Raw genomic sequence first — 18925 nt, 5'->3', positions numbered from 1 at the left:
GCTGTTTCCATTAACACAGACAAAAAACAAACAAACAAAAATGTCCATAAGGACGCACTTTGTGTCATTTTGATAATCAGCGATAAAAAGAAATAATTGTCATTTATAAACACAACGAATGCTGTCGTTGTTCACACTTACTAAAGATGAATTAATAATAATAATAATAATAAACAATTATAGCTGAAAAAAATATCTTCTTTATTTATGGCATTCCTGGCTATATGACTTTTAACCTGGGCAAGCCGTTTACTTTTTAATATTACCCCCCCCCCCCCATTAAAAAAAGAGTCAGAACTCATAAGACATCGCAAATGCAAGTAATCTGGGTTATTATTATTATTTTTAAATAATAAATGTATGAAAGAGTTGAAGAAATACGTAGTAATTGAGCTCGAATGGTGGCGTTTGAGCAGTTTGAGAGCTCCCTCTAGTGTTCACGGTGAGGTATTACAGTTAACTTGCGTGGACTGAAATGAGGATTTAAACCCGTGGCTGATAAACAGGACGGCGTTATATAAGTAATTCATGCGGTGTAACTGTGACTCCAAAGAGCAACCTGGAAACATTGAGCGGATAAACTCGGAATTGTTTTAAGGAAACGTATATAAACCGGATTATCTGAGCTGTGTACCGGTAAGAGGACTGTCAAATATCTAATAAGCCAAATTACTGAGCTGTGATGTGTTGTATTGTGATGTGATGTGATGTGACTGGGTGCTAGGGTATTAGTTACTACATCATTAATCATATATTAGACTATACGCAGTATGCATAAAAGAAATACATGCGTATACTGCATGTAAACAGCATCACAAACCTGCAACAATAAAAGTCTCTCATTATAGGAGACATTGCAGATAATACCAGGCTGTTTTGCGTTAACATTCTAGCCTATAATAGATTATAAATTAGTTTTGTTTTGAACAATGATCTCTACTCATTAGTATAGCAATATAAATATTGGTGCAATTAATCTATTCCAGTATGGTGTTTATTAATCTTGTCCTTGTGGTGAAATTGCAAAAAAATAAATAAAAATAAAATTCAGGTCTCCATTAATTCAGGCCTTGTTGTGCACTTATCTTTGTTTATCCATGGATGAAAAGCATGCAGTCCTCCACACGAGGGCAGTGTAGATACATACTAAGGCGTTGTTTGTGTCCATCATCCCTGCATGGCACCAAATGATGCAGCACTTTCTGTACTATGTTGTATGCATGGCATGCTGGGAAAACACTTCACATTGTCAACAATATGTGATTCCTCCTTTGCTTGCATCTCAATCAGATGTAAAGGTTTTTTTTTTTTTTTTTTTTCTTTTTTTTTTTTTTTTTTTATAAATCTTGAGTGTAGCAAGTCTGGTTACATCCAAACGTAAAAAAAATGAGCTCCAGTACCGTTGAAAGATGCATGAACGTATACCTCTATGTTTATAACCTAAGCTACTTATGGAAAAAACAAACAACATTCTTGCCAAATTGTAAAGAATTCTAGGTTAACGATGGGAATGGGAATGAGTTGTGACTCTAGCATCATTTACACCAGTCTCTAGGTCGTCACCTGAGGTAAAAGTCACTCAGTCAATCATGTAAACACAAGCCTCATCATTATTTAATTATTCAGCTGATTTGCTCTTCGGCCGATTGAGCTACGCTTAAATTCTGCTCATCATTAAACACATTTGGTACATTTTCCAAGGTAAATGACGCATTTATTCACCAGTGAGGTGAATGTCTTTCTCAGACTCACTCTGAACTGATGGAACATACTTCATTGGTATACAAATTTAAGCAACACTTTATTTGAAGGGTACTTACACTAGGCTTGAATTATTTTATCTTTCCTAACAGCACCTTCATGAACTGAGGAAACGTTTATAAAGTGTCCAGCTGTCATCTTATCTCTTCAGAAGTTTATCGTGTCTACTTCTTATAGACGCTGGGAATTGAATGCTCTTCAACTACGAGTGGTCCATTTGCATTGAAAACTCGTTTGGACCACTGTTCTGATACATCTTTACTTATTTAAGAAACACATATGCGATAAATATCCACTTTTAATACTGTTAGGAAGTGCTATGTAGCCCTTACACAGCTTTAGCATTGCTTTATGATACAGTTATGGAATGCTTATGAATGTGTTATACAGGCCCTACGTACAGTATGTAAATATTGTCTTTTGAGTTGTATACATTTTATTTTATCATAACTGAAATAATTTAATTGTGATAAATAATTTGAACATTTCTTAATGATCTTTAGGAGCAAACAACTGCTGCGTGCAACTGTTTTTACAATGTATTTATTTTTTTAAAGTGAGTTTTTCTTACTTTTGCTCACAGTGTGTGTAAATATTGCTGATTTTCAAATGCATTACATGGCTGCACTGCTATAAAAACTACAGAGTCGTCCCGGTTAACCGTAGCAAGTTATGAAAAATGACCATGTTAAAAGAAGCTGTTTCGAAGATATTCTGTACGACATATTGTGAAATGGTTTAAGGATCGATATTGTGACGATCAAAGGGTACTCAGTAAAGTAAACAGCTGTTCGGGGTGAACTTTAAACGTTACAGGGGGATCCTGAGTAGCTGCAGATTCCGACGTTACCATGGTGTGGCCGTATACAGCGCTTTCCCTGACCCTTCTTTTAGGCTATGTGACGGCTGGACTGGACAAAAGCAGAGGTACGACATTTTATTGCTTTAATCGGATTATTAACGTTTTCATTCCCATGCAGCTGTTCCATGAGGATATGAATGAATATTTAAACGTTTATAGAAATATTTATTTAGCACTGTAAGGTGAGTTCAACTCGTGGAGGTCGGCCATCTGCGCCGGTTAATCATTTGTTAAGCCGTGTTATTTATTAATTATTTCTCCTCCCATAAGCAAATGGCGCGTGTCCAATACGGTTCGAATCGGTGGTTTTATTTCAGTTTAGTGTGAAAGAAACGTAAAATTAAAACGCACTGTTCTGCACACAAACATGCTCGATATTTAAAGATGTACTTGTTTGAAATAAATCTAGTGCATTCAGCGTCCTAAAAATGCTAGTCAGTCACTACCACTACCGATACCTGCGATATCAACACCTTTCGCCTTCTTGTAATTGTATTGTCTAGTAACGTTAACGAAGGGGCTAGAAGGAAATCACACCGGAAAAAGACTTTCTATCTAGTATTGTTGACCCAAATTGTTAAAAAAGCAAACCGTAAACACTGGCTACCATGTTTATCACCAACTTCGAGGTCTGTTAGTCATGTTAATCAAAGTTAATCTTGCTATCAGTCTCAGTGTTCCTGGACCGAAAGGAGGCCAGTGAAGTCATAAGCCGTCAGAAGAGAGAGAACGCAGGAAATGAGGAGAATACGCTCCCCCACAACCTCGAGCGGGAATGCCTGGAGGAAGTGTGCAATTATGAAGAAGCAAGAGAGGTGTTTCAGGACACTTATCGCACTGTAAGTCTGCATGTAGTTGACGCTTAATATCTAAATAACTGTCTGAATATAGCATACCAGACTCGATAGAATTAACAGGATCCATGTGCATTATCTATCTATCTATCTATCTATCTATCTATCTATCTATATATATATCTATATATATATATATATATATATATATATATATATATATATAAATATATAAATATATGTATATTATTATTATTACATTACACATTCCAAAATGAAATCTTGGCAAAATGGTCAGATCAACGAAACTGCAAACAGGACATACATAACTTTGTAATGATGAACTGAAAACCATGTGCTTATATAGATCTAAATCAGGAAGTGAACATTAAATTAATAACTGAGTAGAACTCTGGAGACCTCTGTTGGAGGGGAGGGGTACTGTCCTGGGATGTTACATTTTTCTTGGGCTGTTTTGACAATATACACTCTGATTTTTATTTGTTTTTCTTTAATACAGGATATCTTCTGGTCAGTGTATATAGGTAAGTAGTGCTGCCTGCACTTCATGTGTTTATCCTGGAAGATATCATGAAACTAAAGACCAAACACGGTTGTATTGTGATTGCATGTGTTTGGTCAAAACTGAAGTGTGCACTTCTCCCTTACTTTAATATAGTCCATTAACTAAGACCCAAGATATTTGTGTGTTTCATTTTGCACTGGAGCTACATGAACACGAATGGTGCTAACATGTAATGATAGTCGGGTTCACCTAAAATGTTTTGGTGGAAATATTTTCCACGGGCTCACAGCCACTTCCTAAGAAGTGCCCCAAATGTGAATCTCTATCCTCCAGCGATGTAGAGAGTCCAGTGTGGATCACTTCAGGTCCTTCGCAGATACCCTTGGTCTCTTGCTTGCTTTTTTGACTAATCCCTTATTTACCCAGTCACAATTTGTGCTATATTGTTCTCTAACAAACTCTGGGGCTGTCATTAATTCCCCAACAGCTTGCATGTTACAGAGGCCTGGATCAGGTGTATTATATTGAAACTTAACTCCATTTAGCTAAGTATGCGACTTCTGATTTAGGTGTTTCATAGCAATGGGGGTGAATATTTATGCGATCACAACTTTTACGCTTTTTAATTGTAAGTAATTTTGCAAACTGTGCTTACCCCCCCAACCCCCCCCCCCACACACACACACTTCAGTATTATGGATTGTTTGTGTAGATTCCTATTCCAATTAAGTCCATTTCAGTTTCAGGTTGTAACACTGCACAATGTGGGAAAGGGGGTGAATACTTATGCATTGTAGCTTAACATTGCTATTTGAAGCAAGTGCATTTATATGGAAAAGGTCTCGAGGTAGGCCTCGATGTCATCTTCAGGGCTTAGAGGGGAAAGCAGGCGTCGGACCTCACGGCCAAGATCAGGGAAGGGCATAGCAGCTGTGGGAGTCGCTGTCCTCAGAGCCGCTAGTTCTTGTGTCACAGCTTGTAGGCTGTGGGCGAGCTGTTACGTCACCGTTTGCTGCAGAATACTGACCTCCAGAAGGTGCTGCAGCGTGGGATCCATGTTTATGGACAATCCCCAAGGAGGGGAGGGAAAATGGGGAAAAAAACCAACAACCCCCCTTTCTCTTTTTTTTTTTTTTTTTAGATGGGTGGGTCTGTGCTCATGCCTGCATCCTCCACCAATGTAGGGATTTTAGCCAGCCGTGGGCAGAGCACACGTGGCAGAGCTTCTCTCTCTCTGCGAGTGGAATGTCGCCCTTTTATACTCTCCCCTCGCTTGCTGGATGGTGGAAATCTTCCGCACGGTGCACCATTCACGAGCCGTGGGTGTGTCGGCGGCCCCGCCCCGCTGCCACGCGCTCTCTGGCCATCCAAAACATTTTTTGGCACTGAAGCAGACTGCCTCTTCTACGCCACTGCGGCAGTCGAGGGACGAGCGATCTTTGTTTCCTGTGCGCCGGCTACCGGCCTGACGCCACAATATATATATATATATATATATATATATATATATATATATATATGTGTATATATATATATATATATATATATATATATATATATATATATATATATATATATATATCTTGTAGCGCCCAGTGCAGACCTATCAGTGGACATCCAACATGTCTTGACTAAAAATTGTGTGAATGTAGTTTTTAACTTTTAACGTTGTAGTGTTTTGAAAAATTCAGTGTTATTCTTCTTCTCCTTCTTCTCCTTCTTCTTCTTATCATCGATAACATTATTTCACAGATGGAGATCAGTGTGCAAACCAGCCGTGCAAAAACGGAGCTATGTGCTCAGACAGTGTGGGCGGTTATGACTGCATCTGCAAATCAGGATTTTCAGGAGTGCACTGTGAAACAGGTAAAAAAACAAAACAAGTTTAGACCAGATAGATTTGTACATAGTTGACATTTTTCTCACAGCTGTAGATGTTTTAAATGTTGCAGTTGTCAATAATGTCGGTTTAACCGTGATTTTCAGCTCTCATGTAATTAATTATGGTTATTTAATTCTCTCACAGATCAGACCGTATGCGTCATCGATAAGACCAAAGGCTGTAGTCAGTTCTGTAAGCCTGGATACCAGTCGTATGAGTGCTCCTGCGCTTCGGGATGGAAGCTGGAGCAGAAAGAGAAATGTGTGCCTGCTGGTGAGAAATGTTCATTTTTTCTAGGAGATGTGACTTGCAGTAATGTTAACCAAATAAAAAGTCCAGTTTCCATGTAGCATTTGTTCCAGTTCGGTTTTTTAACCATTGAAATGAATGTAGGAATGTTCTGGAAAGTCTGGCCTTCTTGCTTAATTTTCTATTTATGGCCATGCCAATTCATATACAGTACAGAGAAGATTAGTACACCTGTACTGCCCCGCCACTGCCACCCTAGCAACCATATGGAATGCCATAGCAATCACTTAGCAATGCCTTAGCAACTGTCTGAAATAACACAGACCCAACTTTGTAAGAGTTTCGCAACCACTTAGGATGGTGTAGTAACGACTAAGCAACATAGCAACCATCTAACATCACAATAGCAACCATCACCCACCTCCTAGCAGCCACCTGGAATACCATAGCACCCATTTCAAAACACTTAAGGAGCAGCCACCTGGAATGCCATAACAACTTCCTAGCAACACCCTAGCAACTACTTGGAAAACCATAACAACTGCCTAGCAACCAACTGGAATACCATAGCTACTGCCTAGAAACACCCCAGCAGTCAACTGGGATACCAATTAACTACCAATTACCAACATTCTAGCAACCAGCTGTGACACCTGAAATACCATATCAACTACTTAGGGACACCCTGGCAACCACCTAACAACACCCTAGCAGTCAGTTGTGAGACCATAGTAACTGCCAAGCAACAGCCTAGAATACTATAGTGACCACCTGGGCTACCATACTAACAGCCTAGCAACCACATGTTATACCAGAGCAACTCCCTATCAATAACCTAGAATGGTAATTCCCGAGCAAACACCTAGCATAACATAATCACCTAGCAGTAACCTAGTAACCATCTGGAACACTACACGAACCACCAAGAAACACCCTATCAAACACATAGCAGTACTATACTAACCAGCTGGGATATAATGATAATGATCTTTATTGATCACATATACATATTCACATTGAAAGTCTTTTCTTCACATACCCCAACATGTCAGGAAGTTGGGGTCAGAGCACAGGGTCAGTCATGATACAGCGCCCCTGGAGCAGAGAGGGTTAAGGGCCTTGCTCAAGGGCCCAACAGTGGCAGCTTGGCAGTGCTGGGGCTTGAACCCCCGACCTCCTGATCAGTAACCCAGAGCCTTAACTGCTAATCCACCACTGCCCCTCCTCGCTTTGATTTGATTATACTAGCCACCAACTTGGATAACATAGCAACCACCTAGCAACATGATTTTTCTAATAACTGAAACACCACTTAGGCATGTCCTTTTGGTGATATAGTTAACAAGCTCGGAAAAACAAGTTACTCATGTTTCTGCCTACACAATTATGATTTCACTTTAAAACACATCTATAAGTATGTATGCGACAGCATGGGTGGTTAAGTATAAAGCAGGATGACCTGATGTCTGACACCATGAACGACTTGTCCTAGGTTGAACCCAAATGCAAAAACTAGTATTTGTTGACTTTCACTGTTGACTTTCACCATAGAAACAAACCACGCATAAATCAGTGAGTGGATTCCTCCCATGCCACTGACTATTGCTTAGTCATCTGGGAAGCTCTTTTTATCATAATGAGGGAACTCATGTCACCATGGTGTACCACAAATCACGTGTACAGTGGATTCCGCATGTGAAAACACCTGTGTAGGAGTTAGCTGCGTAATGACACAGGCATGATGTGGAGGGAATCCTTTCTGTGGTGCTGACTAAACTGGGGAGATTTATTTCCTCTATTTATTTTTATTGCGTTGTTCCTCTTTCGCTTTGATTTGCTGCCTAAGATTCTCGGCATATATTTAAGTCCAACTAATTCCTGGCAACAACTAAATGTAAAGGTGTAGTTTCAATTTCACGAACACACACACACACACACACACACACACACACATATATATATATATATATATATATATACACACACACACACACACACACACACACATACATATATATATATATATAATTATTATTTAAAGAAATGCAGTAATGCAAAGTAAAAAAAAACCCCGCATATATATATATATAAATATAAAATACCTAGCCTCTTGGTAAAGAATATAGTTCTAATATATGATAATATAATAATAATTATTATTCATTCTATAATCAGTATATTATTTTGTTTTCCACTCCATTGTCACGTAGTGCTTTGTTAAAGCTCTAAACTCCTATATTAAGACAGTGTTTTATTTTTCCTCAGTGCAATTCCCATGTGGGAAGGTGAGCAGTTTGCGCCAGTGGGACAGCCGGCAGTTCAGCAATATAAACTCGGACTATGAAGGACTGGACTGCGGCGCTGAAGAGTGTCCCTGGCAGGTACGAAACCTTACAACAAACGTGCAGGTCAACATTAATACCCCCTGTAGTTTGTTTAATTGTGTTCTTGTCACTTTTCAAGGCCCTGCTGCGCAACAGTGCGTCGACTGGGTTTTGCAGTGGCGTCATCGTTAAAGAGAACTTTGTACTGACCACTGCACAGTGTGTGCGCAAACATACGGACTTCCAGGTGGCTGTGGGTGAGTAAAACTGAACATACACAAAAAATATAATGTTGTTAAAGGAAAAGTTCTGTTACATATAGAGCCACTGAATGGACAAAAAACAAAAAACAAGTCCCTGTGTGTGTGGAGTTTGCATGTTCTCCCCGTGCTGCGGGGGTTTCCTCCGGGTTCTCCGGATTCCTCCCCCAGTCCAAACACATGCATGGTAGGCTGATTGGCGTGTCTAAAGTGTCCGTAGTGTATGAATGGGTATGTGAGTGTGTATGTGATTGTGCCCTGCGATGGATTGGCACTCTGTCCAGGGTGTACCCCACCTTGTGCCCCATGCTCCCTGGGATAGGCTCCAGGTTTCCCCGTGACTCTGAAAAGGATAAAGCGGTATAGAAGATGGATGGATGGATGTTGTTTTGTAAAACTGGAGGGGGGGGTGCATTAATGCAAAAATGGTGTTCCTACACCCAAAATTGTCTTCCGTGGTGAGTGTGTGATGATTTGCTCATGCATCTTGCACAGTGCAAAACTACTGGCTACATTGCGATAGCTATCTACGTTTCATTTGCATTTCGGATCGAACTGTTCCATTAAACACTGCACTTAAATTTTAGGCGAATAATTGTCAAGTTTACTTACAAAAATGGAAAAAAAAAAAGACTTTACATCAATTCATACATTTCATATTATTTCCATTTAAACAGCACTAATACATGTTTGTGTATGCAGGCAAGCGCATGCCAGGCTTCGAGACTGGTGAACAGACCGTGTATGTAAAGCAGGTGCACGTTCATCCTTTTTACCTGGAAGGAAAACCAGAGAATGACCTCGCTGTGATCGAGCTGAAGGACAGGATCATCTTTAAGAAGAAGGTGGTGCCAGCCTGCCTGCCTGAGAGAGATTTTGTAGAAAGTGTTTTGATGTCGGACGGGTACATGGCTGTGGTTACCGGCTGGAAAGACGCAGCTGAGTTTCAAGGAAACCTCAGGTTAAATCACCTGTCTTACAGCAAACTGCCAGCTTGTGTGACGCGTCACTCAGACCAGGTTAGCAGATTTCTTCATTTAGTAACAATATATTGTCGCAATTTACTAAATATGATGAATGGAGACTAAAATAGAACCGTTATCATTCTGGCTTTAAGGTTACCAACAAGATGGGATGCACCCTGCCACGTTCTAAAGCGGATTGCGTCTTCGGCCCAGGCAGTCCTATCCTCACCTTGTATCGGCAGGTCTTCTTTCTCACCGGCGTGGTGAGCCAGTCCCAAGGCATGGACTGCAACAATGGTTACCTCTTTCAGAAGGTGTCTCGCTTCCTTCCGTGGTTGAAGAATGTAATGGTCTCGGTATAAAAGACGCCAGATAGAAATGCTTCTGAAACTGTGCCATCTATTATCTTACCTTCCAGTTATTTTCCAGTGTGTGATATTCTCCAAGCGTTTTCAAGCATGTCTCAAAAGCTCGACGTCGCTCCCAAAGGCGACATTCCCTGCTTTAATTCCTGCAGCAGTTTCATACCCATACACACATCTACAGCATATTACAGTGCTTTAAATATACATACTATACTATACACAGACATGCCTATTCGTACTGGATTTTTTTTTCTTTTTTTTGGAATAAAACGAGAGATCAGTACTATGAAGTATAACATATGCACTGGTTAATATATGTTAAATCTAATTTAAATACTGATGTATTATCGAATCTAAACTGCGCTGTCTCTTTACGTGATGTATTCAGATATACATCACAAAGAAAGAAATATCACAAAGCTCAAGCTTCGGTATGTAATATTAAAGTAATATTATATTAAAGAGACATAGTGTTACATTCGGTATTATGCATTAACGGTTTTGTTTTATGCATTAACGGTTTTGCAAAATCTCTCACCATTATCCTTTTTAAAAATATAGTTTTTTCACCCATCTTCATTGTCATTAACTAAGCCAGACCTGACTAAATAGAATGGCTACATGTAACAAAATAAACAAAATGTATAATATATATATATATATATATATATATATATATATATATATATATATATATATATATATATATATATATATTGTGTCTGCGTCTAGGGGCAGGATGTTAAATGATTGGTTATACAGTATATAATGCCATTTTCCACCTAACTGTTTTAAATGTAACATTATTAGTATTAGACGCTTTCCTGTAGTGTAACTGGCTAATAAACCCAACAAACCAAATCATTTCTAAATGTTTATTTATTTATTTTATGTTATGTACATTTATAACCATCTTACAAGCACATCTGGAACTTCACTGCATTAGTAAAAATGAATGTTGTTATAACGTATCTTTAGGACCCTACTGGGTTTTGGGTTAGTCTGAATTATTTTTCAACTCTTATCATAGTGTAACTCTGATAAGCATGAAATGTTCCATTTTCCTTTCTGCACTGACCCTTGGTTTACCCCACACTAATGACGAATGCATTTGGCCAAAAAAGGAAAGAAGGGACAATATGTGTTCGGGAACCATCAAGGACATCAGTGTAGAAAAATCAAGAATCATGCCAATCCATCCTCTCATGTGACCTTCTCATGTTACACAATGTAGTTAGTGTATTCCACTTTAGCTATCCGTGTGTGTTTGAAGATAAAAAAAAAAATCTGCCATATTGCAGTATGGAACTCGAACCTGGCCCTACCTCAGTAATATGCTTCAATATGCAAAGACTTGAAGAAAAATGAGGTGCCTTCTTCGTCTCCGTAGAAGACATGAGCTCTATCGAATTTGAAAAAGCATGTTGAGATAGATTTAGCTCATTTTACTAACATTACCTTGCTACGTTTAACTAAGTTATCCTGCTCTCTTTGCTAATGCCAGGACTAGCATCAGTTCTTGTAGCTAACACAATTGATTAGGCGACAAGTCAAATGCTAGCTAATGGTAAATATTGCAAACTTCCCTAGACTGAATGATGTTTTCATGGTGTACTGTAGATTCTTTAAAATGAAAATCATCTAACACTTAGTGTTAGTTTTAACATAAAATCATGACAGCTTCATTTCGCCCATTTTTTAATACTTAAATACATTTAAAAGTAGTAACTTTCACTTGAGTAATTTTTTTTCTGTGTACTTCCATCCTTATATTTTGACACACTCTGCATACTTTCACTTAAGTATAATTTCTCAGCACTTTTTCCACTCTTGGTCTTTGGTGTAACTTAATCAGCACTACTGAAATAACACCCGTTACGTACATCGTTTTAAAATCAACTGTAGTTTGAAAGTTCGAGTATGCCCAATGTCGCAAGTGGGAGTTCAGCACCACGGACAGCCACCACAACAATAACAAACGCACGTGGTTCCAGGTCGGAGCCAGTCCACGACACCCACAGCTGGAAAACATCAAACCTTAAACAACTGATAGCCAATGCAGGGAGAAATTAGGGGTTTGTTTTTTTGTCAAAACTGAGTGTGAGCATGAGAGTAAATTTCTAGAAATTACTAGAAACTGCAATACACCCTGGGATGAATAGCAGGGACGTTCTTGATAGATTATGTTTCATTTATTAAATAGTAGCCTACTACTTAAATAATGATATCCACTCATTCATCCATCCATTTTCTGTACCACTTATCCTACACAGGGTCACTTGGAACCTGGAGCCTATCCCAGGGGACTCAGGGCACAAGGCAGGGGACACCCTGCATGGGGTTAAATAATATTTTAACTGAATTTTGTAATAAATCTAAGTAAAGTAAAACACTGGTGATTTACTTTGTAAAACTCTTGAGGTTATGTTCTGAGAGGCTGCTGGATCCAGATGCTCACCATGAGCATGTTCTCTAAGTAACAGTTCATGTTTAAACCACATGGTGGTGACTCACACCTAGTAACTGTATCCTGTGATGGTCTAGGCAGGTTTAGTGAGGGCTAAAATAAAATAAAATAAAACAAAGTTAAATTAAATTAATAAAATTCACTTTAGCATTTAACTTGATTATTTGCCTTTCTATTACTTATATGATCTTTATTTGTGCTAATTTTATATTACTTTTATATTATTTAAACTATTGTATTATTCTGATTATTATTTTTACACACATTGCATGATATATTTTATATTTAAAATGGTTGTTTTTTTTTTCTTTCTGTTACCACATTATTATTTATTGCTCTTGTTTCTTCTGCAATTGAGTCTATGGCAACCCAAAGAACCGTACATAGGGAAGTTATGCAATTTGGCATACAGATAGTGGACAGTCTGAAATGTTACCAGAGAAAATTTGGAGTTGATATCCTAAACCCCTAGTGCCACCAACAGCTCAAATTTTACTCATGTTTATGCTAATAACGATGGAACTGTAAAGGCTGAAAACATATTTCCCCTCTGATTCCACAAGCCAAGGAATCAGAGGAAAAAAATGCACCATATGATGTTATTTTCCGCCATGAAAATCTTTCAGGCATTTAGAATTTTCTGAAAAACCTACTTTTTCGAACTGTTCCTAGACCATTTGTCCTGCACAGTTTTGGAACAGCTCCACCTAGTGCTCATGAGATATGAAAACCTATATTGGCTTATAACTTCTGAAAGGTTTGTCCTAAAATCCTGAAACTGGTCTCTTTGGATCTGTGGGGCAGACTGAGCATGACTGGCCATTTTGAACGGAGTCGTAAAATGCTGTATTTCACAAACATCTTGGCATTATGAAAATCGGTATGTGTTATCGGAAATATGCCCTGAAGGTTCTCATGAGTCTCGTGAGTCTCATGAGTTGTCATGAGTCGTCATGAGACTGGTCTGGATAGATTCCTTAATTCACGGCAAGCACAATGATACCAATTATGCCATGTGGTCAAATTTGCTGTCCGCCCTTTTGAGATGCTTTTAAAACCTGATTTTCTAACTCCCCCTTGACTGTTTACCCACGGAAATCAAATCAGATCATATTCAGACCATGCTGACAAAAACCCAATGGAATTCAAGTTGATTAATCAAATCGGTCTTGAATAACACGTGAACGAATTCGACAGTGAGCATGCCGAAATGGACATGAGGCTATATCTCCGTAACGCTTTAGCATATTCAGACCAAACTTAGTATATATGTCATAGCCATCATGACTTGAGGGTACCAGCACAGTTTTCGACTCAGAATCGACTCAGATCATCATCAGTCCATGCCAGCAATAAGTTATGGATTTTGTGCTGATAGACCAAACCGAACTGTCGGTCACGGTCTGATGATTGCTTGGCTCCTTACTTTGCCTCTGGCATGCTTGGCCCCATAATTGCTGCTTGTAGCTTTATTATATTAAAACTGCAATAATACTGTAAAGCACTTTGAGTAGCATTTTAAATGTGCTATGAAATGTACTATTAATCTTATTCTAATTTCCATCCAGGAAATCCTGGTGAAAACAGCCATTATTAGCATGATTTATCACCTGAATGTACTGAATTTGCCATTTCCAGGCATCATGAATCATAAACCCTTTCATTGAGTCTGGTGATAAAAACCAGTGCAGTGTGTATCAGGTGCTGAGCTGTGGGTGTGTGAAACTACTTATCAGTTGAAAGAATTTGCAGTCTGGGATTTCAGCAGTGTTTTTTTTTTTTTTTTTTCAGATAGACTTTATACAGTGAGGGAAAAAAATATTTGATCCCCTGCTGATTTTGTACGTTTGCCCACTGACAAAGAAATGATCAGTCTATAACTTTAATGGTAGATTTATTTGAACAGTGAGAGACAGAATAACAACAAAAAAATCCAGAAAAACGCACGTCAAAAATGTTATAAATTGATTTGCATTTTAATGAGGGAAATAAGTATTTGACCCCTCTGCAAAACATGACTTAGTACTTGGTGGAAAAACCCTTGTTGGCAATCACAGAGGTCAGACGTTTCTTGTAGTTGGCCACCAGGTTTGCACACATCTCAGGAGGGATTTTGTCCCACTCCTCTTTGCAGATCTTCTCCAAATCATTAAGGTTTCGAGGCTGACGTTTGGCAACTTGAACCTTCAGCTCTCTCCACAGATTTTCTATGGGATTAAGGTCTGGAGACTGGCTAGGCCACTCCAGGACCTTAATGTGCTTCTTCTTGGGCCACTCCTTTGTTGCCTTGGCCGTGTGTTTTGGGTCATTGTCATGCTGGAATATCCATCCACGACCCATTTTCAATGCCCTGTCTGAGGGAAGGAGGTTTTCACCCAAGATTTGATGGTACATGGCCCCGTCCATCGTCCCGTTGATGCGGTGAAGTTGTCCTGTCCCCTTAGCAGAAAAACACCCCCAAAGCATAATGTTTCCACCTCCATGTTTGACGGTGGGGATGGTGTTCCAGGGGTCATAGGCAGCATTCCTCCTCCTCCAAACACGGCGAGTTGAGTTGATGCCAAAGAGCTCCATTTTGGTCTCATCTGACCACAACATTTTCTCCCAGTTGTCCTCTGAATCATTCAGATGTTCATTGGCAAACTTCAGACGGGCATGTATATGTGCTTTCTTGAGCAGCGGACCTTGCGGGCGCTGCAGGATTTCAGTCCTTCACGGCGTAGTGTGTTACCAATTGTTTTCTTGGTGACTATGGTCCCAGCTGCCTTGAGATCATTGACAAGATCCTCCCGTGTAGTTCTGGGCTGATTCCTCACTGTTCTCATGATCATTGCAACTCCACGAGGTGAGATCTTGCGTGGAGCCCCAGGCCGAGGGAGATTGACAGTTCTTTTGTGCTTCTTCCATTTGCGAATAATCGCACCAACTGTTGTCCCCTTCTCACCAAGCTGCTTGGCAATTGCTTGTAGCCCATTCCAGACTTGTGTAGGTCTACAGTCTTGTCCCTGACATCCTTGGAGAGCTCTTTGGTCTTGGCCATGGTGGAGAGTTTGGAATCTGATTGATTGATTGCTTCTGTGGACAGGTGTCTTTTATACAGGTAACAAAATGATATTAGGAGCACTCCCTTTAACAGTGTGCTCCTAATCTCAGCTCGTTACCTGTATAAAAGACACCTGGGAGCCAGAAATCTTTCTGATTGAGAGGGGGTCAAATACTTTTTTCCCTCATTAAAATGTAAATTAATTTATAAAATTTTTGACATGCGTTTTTTTTTATTTTTTTGTTGTTATTCTGTCTCTCACTGTTCAAATACAACTACCATTAAAATTATAGACTGATCATTTCTTTGTCAGTGGGCAAACGTACAAAATCAGCAGGGGATCTCACTGTACTAGAGCGCTGGTGAATACTTGACTCATTTCTACAGTACCGAATTATACAAAGACTTGTATGGTGAAACTCCACATAAACATGAGTAATAATTAATATGGTGAACATCCAGTGAGAAGCAGTTCTGCAGGCAGAAACACCTTGTTGATACGAGGGCTCCACTCTTTATATTCATGTTGAGCTGAAAAGAAGCTCAGAATGTACAAAGCACCAAACCTTGAGGTAGATATCAGTAGATATCAGATATCAGGGCTACAATTTCAGGAAACTACAAACCTGTCAGCAAAGCATTAATTAAGAATAATAATCAATTTGAGGCTACAATGGGTACAGGATCAACCAAGCTGGACATTTGAAGACTGGAAAATCAGCCTTGTGTTAACAGTTCAGCCTGGTGGCGGTAGTATAATGCTGTGAGGAATGTTTTCTTGCCCCTAAAACCAATCAAGCATGGTTTGAATGCCTCAGCCTTTCTGAGTATTGCTTTACCATATTCACATTATACCACAATCTACCCAATTAGTATAATGGCTACTTCCAACATGACTTCTCAAACTGGTTCCATGAAAATGAAAAAGTATTTACAACCCCAATTCCAAAAAAGTTGGGACGCTGAGTAAAATGTAAATAAACCAGAATGCAATGATTTGCAAATCTCATAAACCCATATGTTATTCACAGTAGAACACAGAAAACATATCAAATATTTAAACTGAGTAAATGTACCATTATAAGAAAAAAACCCATTATTTTGAAATTGTTCCACAACTTGTAGATGCAGTTTTTCACAGATGATGAACTTCTGCCCATCTTTACTTCTGAAAGTCTCTGCCTCTCTAAGATACTCTTTTTTAATCAAATCATGTTCCTGACCTATTCCAAATTAAGCTCCAACTGTTTCTTTTTAGTAACATTTATTTTTCCAGCCTTTGCTGCGGCCATCAAATTCACCTTATTTTTTCCCCCTAAAATGGTACATTTACTCAGTTTAAACATTTGATATGTTTTCTACATTCTATTATGAATAACATATGGGTTTTCCGAGATTTGCAAATCATTGCATTCTGTTTTTATTTACATTTAACCCAGCGTCGCAACTTTTTTGGAATTGGGCTTGTACATAGCATTGACCTTTAAGGTCACTTAAGGCTATACTTTCTAAAATGAAGTGAGTAAACATTAAAAGAAATGTGGAAACACGTAATAATTATACAGTACTATATTATGAGAGTAAATGGCATCTGATGATACCACAGGCATGCTTATGCATAATCCACTGTTTTGACAGGGTTCTGTGGGAGAAGAACAAACTTCCCAATTTTATTCACTCTCAGCATTCCTTCACAGCCTCCCAAAGACTTATGCAGTGTCCACATTTCTGCACCGGACCATTAAACCAGGAACAAACTCTGCTCTATTCCCATCAGTTACAATATTTCTGCATACAGATGGCTAAAATAAAAGAGGAAAGCACATAAAATGTGTTAACATGGTGTTAAACCACTCCAAGGTGCTAGAACAGCTTGCCAATGATTTGACCAGTCTATGGAAATGTACTGGAGGAATGAACATCGTTATTCCAAAAGACATGTGTTTTATAATGCTGTTGGAGAATGCTGTCTAACATAATTCCCAAAACATCTGTATGCATTCTGGATTGAGATTGAGATCTGGTGATTGTGAAGGCCATAGCATATTTATATAGTTTTCATCCTCATCAAAACATTCTCATGCCATGTGGGCTGAGTTAATGAATTCAATAAGCATAAGTAGTATCTTCAATAAGGGAACAATGCTGATTATAGCCCTAGATAGGCAACAGAGGGTGTGCTAATTTGCCAGTTCAATGGCCACTATAGATGTACATAGGTTTTCATTTATTCATCTTTAAGAGATATGCTAAAATTTAAGGTATTTTTAGTTTCGTCAGAAAATATATAAAGATTTTTCTTTATATCTCAACTAATATGCAAAGTAAGGACCCAAAACCAGCATCCCGGACTCGGTCGCCTCCCTGATTTCACTCTCATAACTTTCCGTCCTCTATAATGCTTCTTCCATCCCCCTTCTCTCCCCACCCATGTAGAACCTTCTGTGCCCATCAGGACCTGGGTATAAGCTGGGCAGGCATTTCAAGGACCAGCATTCTGGATCCATGATGTGCTGCAGGCCTTCCCTGATCAAGCAGGAACATACTGCATGTCAGTAAATATACAAAGGAGTACACAGCAGAGGTGGTGTTATTCCTCGCCTCACCCATCCACTAATTCTCAGGACAAATTGGCCAGGGTTTCCAGCATTAGTACGAGAAATAGTTGTGGATGGGTCCTGCAGTAAAGAGGCACGGTGTGGAATATGTGCACTATTGGTTGGGGAGGCGGTGCCAGGACCATCGTCAGCTCCGCATTAGGGGGACAGAAAGGTTGGGAAGGTCTCTGCCTCTCCACCTTTCATGAGGATTCTCCCTGGGGATTTGCCTTTGGAGCAGTTGCACGACAAGACCCTGAGGCATGCCTTCAACCACGTGAGATTAATTGATGGTCAGCAAATTCAGCCTAATGCTATAGTATCCCACACATATTTTTCAGTTATTAAGGATAGGTTATATTGAGGGATGCTCAAAACAAAGAAGAGACGGCTCTATTGCTGGTACCGAAGAGCCTCAGGAAAATGCTATTGCATGTGGCTCATCATAATCCCATAGCCGAGCATTTGGGGCAGGATGAGAAACTAAATCACCACATGGCCTATTTCTATTGGCTTGGATTTTGCGGTGTTTGTAGGTGGTGTGCATCACCTCCTTCCACATATTGAGGTCCCCTTTGAAATTATTGGTATGGACCTCATTGGGCCTTTAGAATGGAGTCCATAAGGACATTGCTTTGAGCTAGTTTTAGTAGAGTATGCAATGCAATACCTGGAAGCAGTGGCCCAGCATGCAGCATTGGGGAGGCACTCTGCCGAGTTGTCTTCCGAGTCAGGATCCCAAAACAGACCATGACTGACCAGTGCACGAACTGCATTAATTATTTGGGATTAAAATGATTTGCACCAGTGTTTACCATCCATGAACAGAT

The 18925-nt window shown here is 39.3% G+C and overlaps 1 protein-coding gene across 1 annotated transcript; it reads left to right on the top strand.

Moving 5' to 3' along the window:
* Window positions 1-477: 477 nt before the first annotated feature.
* On the top strand, window positions 478-10852 carry proza (protein Z, vitamin K-dependent plasma glycoprotein a). Its single transcript, XM_017485607.3, has 10 exons — window positions 478-636; window positions 2578-2688; window positions 3293-3462; window positions 3938-3962; window positions 5696-5809; window positions 5970-6098; window positions 8340-8455; window positions 8538-8655; window positions 9361-9677; window positions 9776-10852. Exons 2-10 carry the CDS (start codon window positions 2613-2615, stop codon window positions 9983-9985), a joined length of 1275 nt encoding a protein of 424 aa, XP_017341096.1. The 5' UTR covers window positions 478-636; window positions 2578-2612; the 3' UTR covers window positions 9986-10852.
* The last annotated feature ends 8073 nt before the right edge of the window (window positions 10853-18925 follow it).

Source organism: Ictalurus punctatus, chromosome 14 (genome assembly GCF_001660625.3).
Source record: "Ictalurus punctatus breed USDA103 chromosome 14, Coco_2.0, whole genome shotgun sequence".
NCBI lineage: Eukaryota > Metazoa > Chordata > Actinopteri > Siluriformes > Ictaluridae > Ictalurus > Ictalurus punctatus.
The sequence above is the reverse complement of the archived record's forward strand: the minus strand, read 5'-3'. Positions and strand labels throughout refer to the sequence as shown.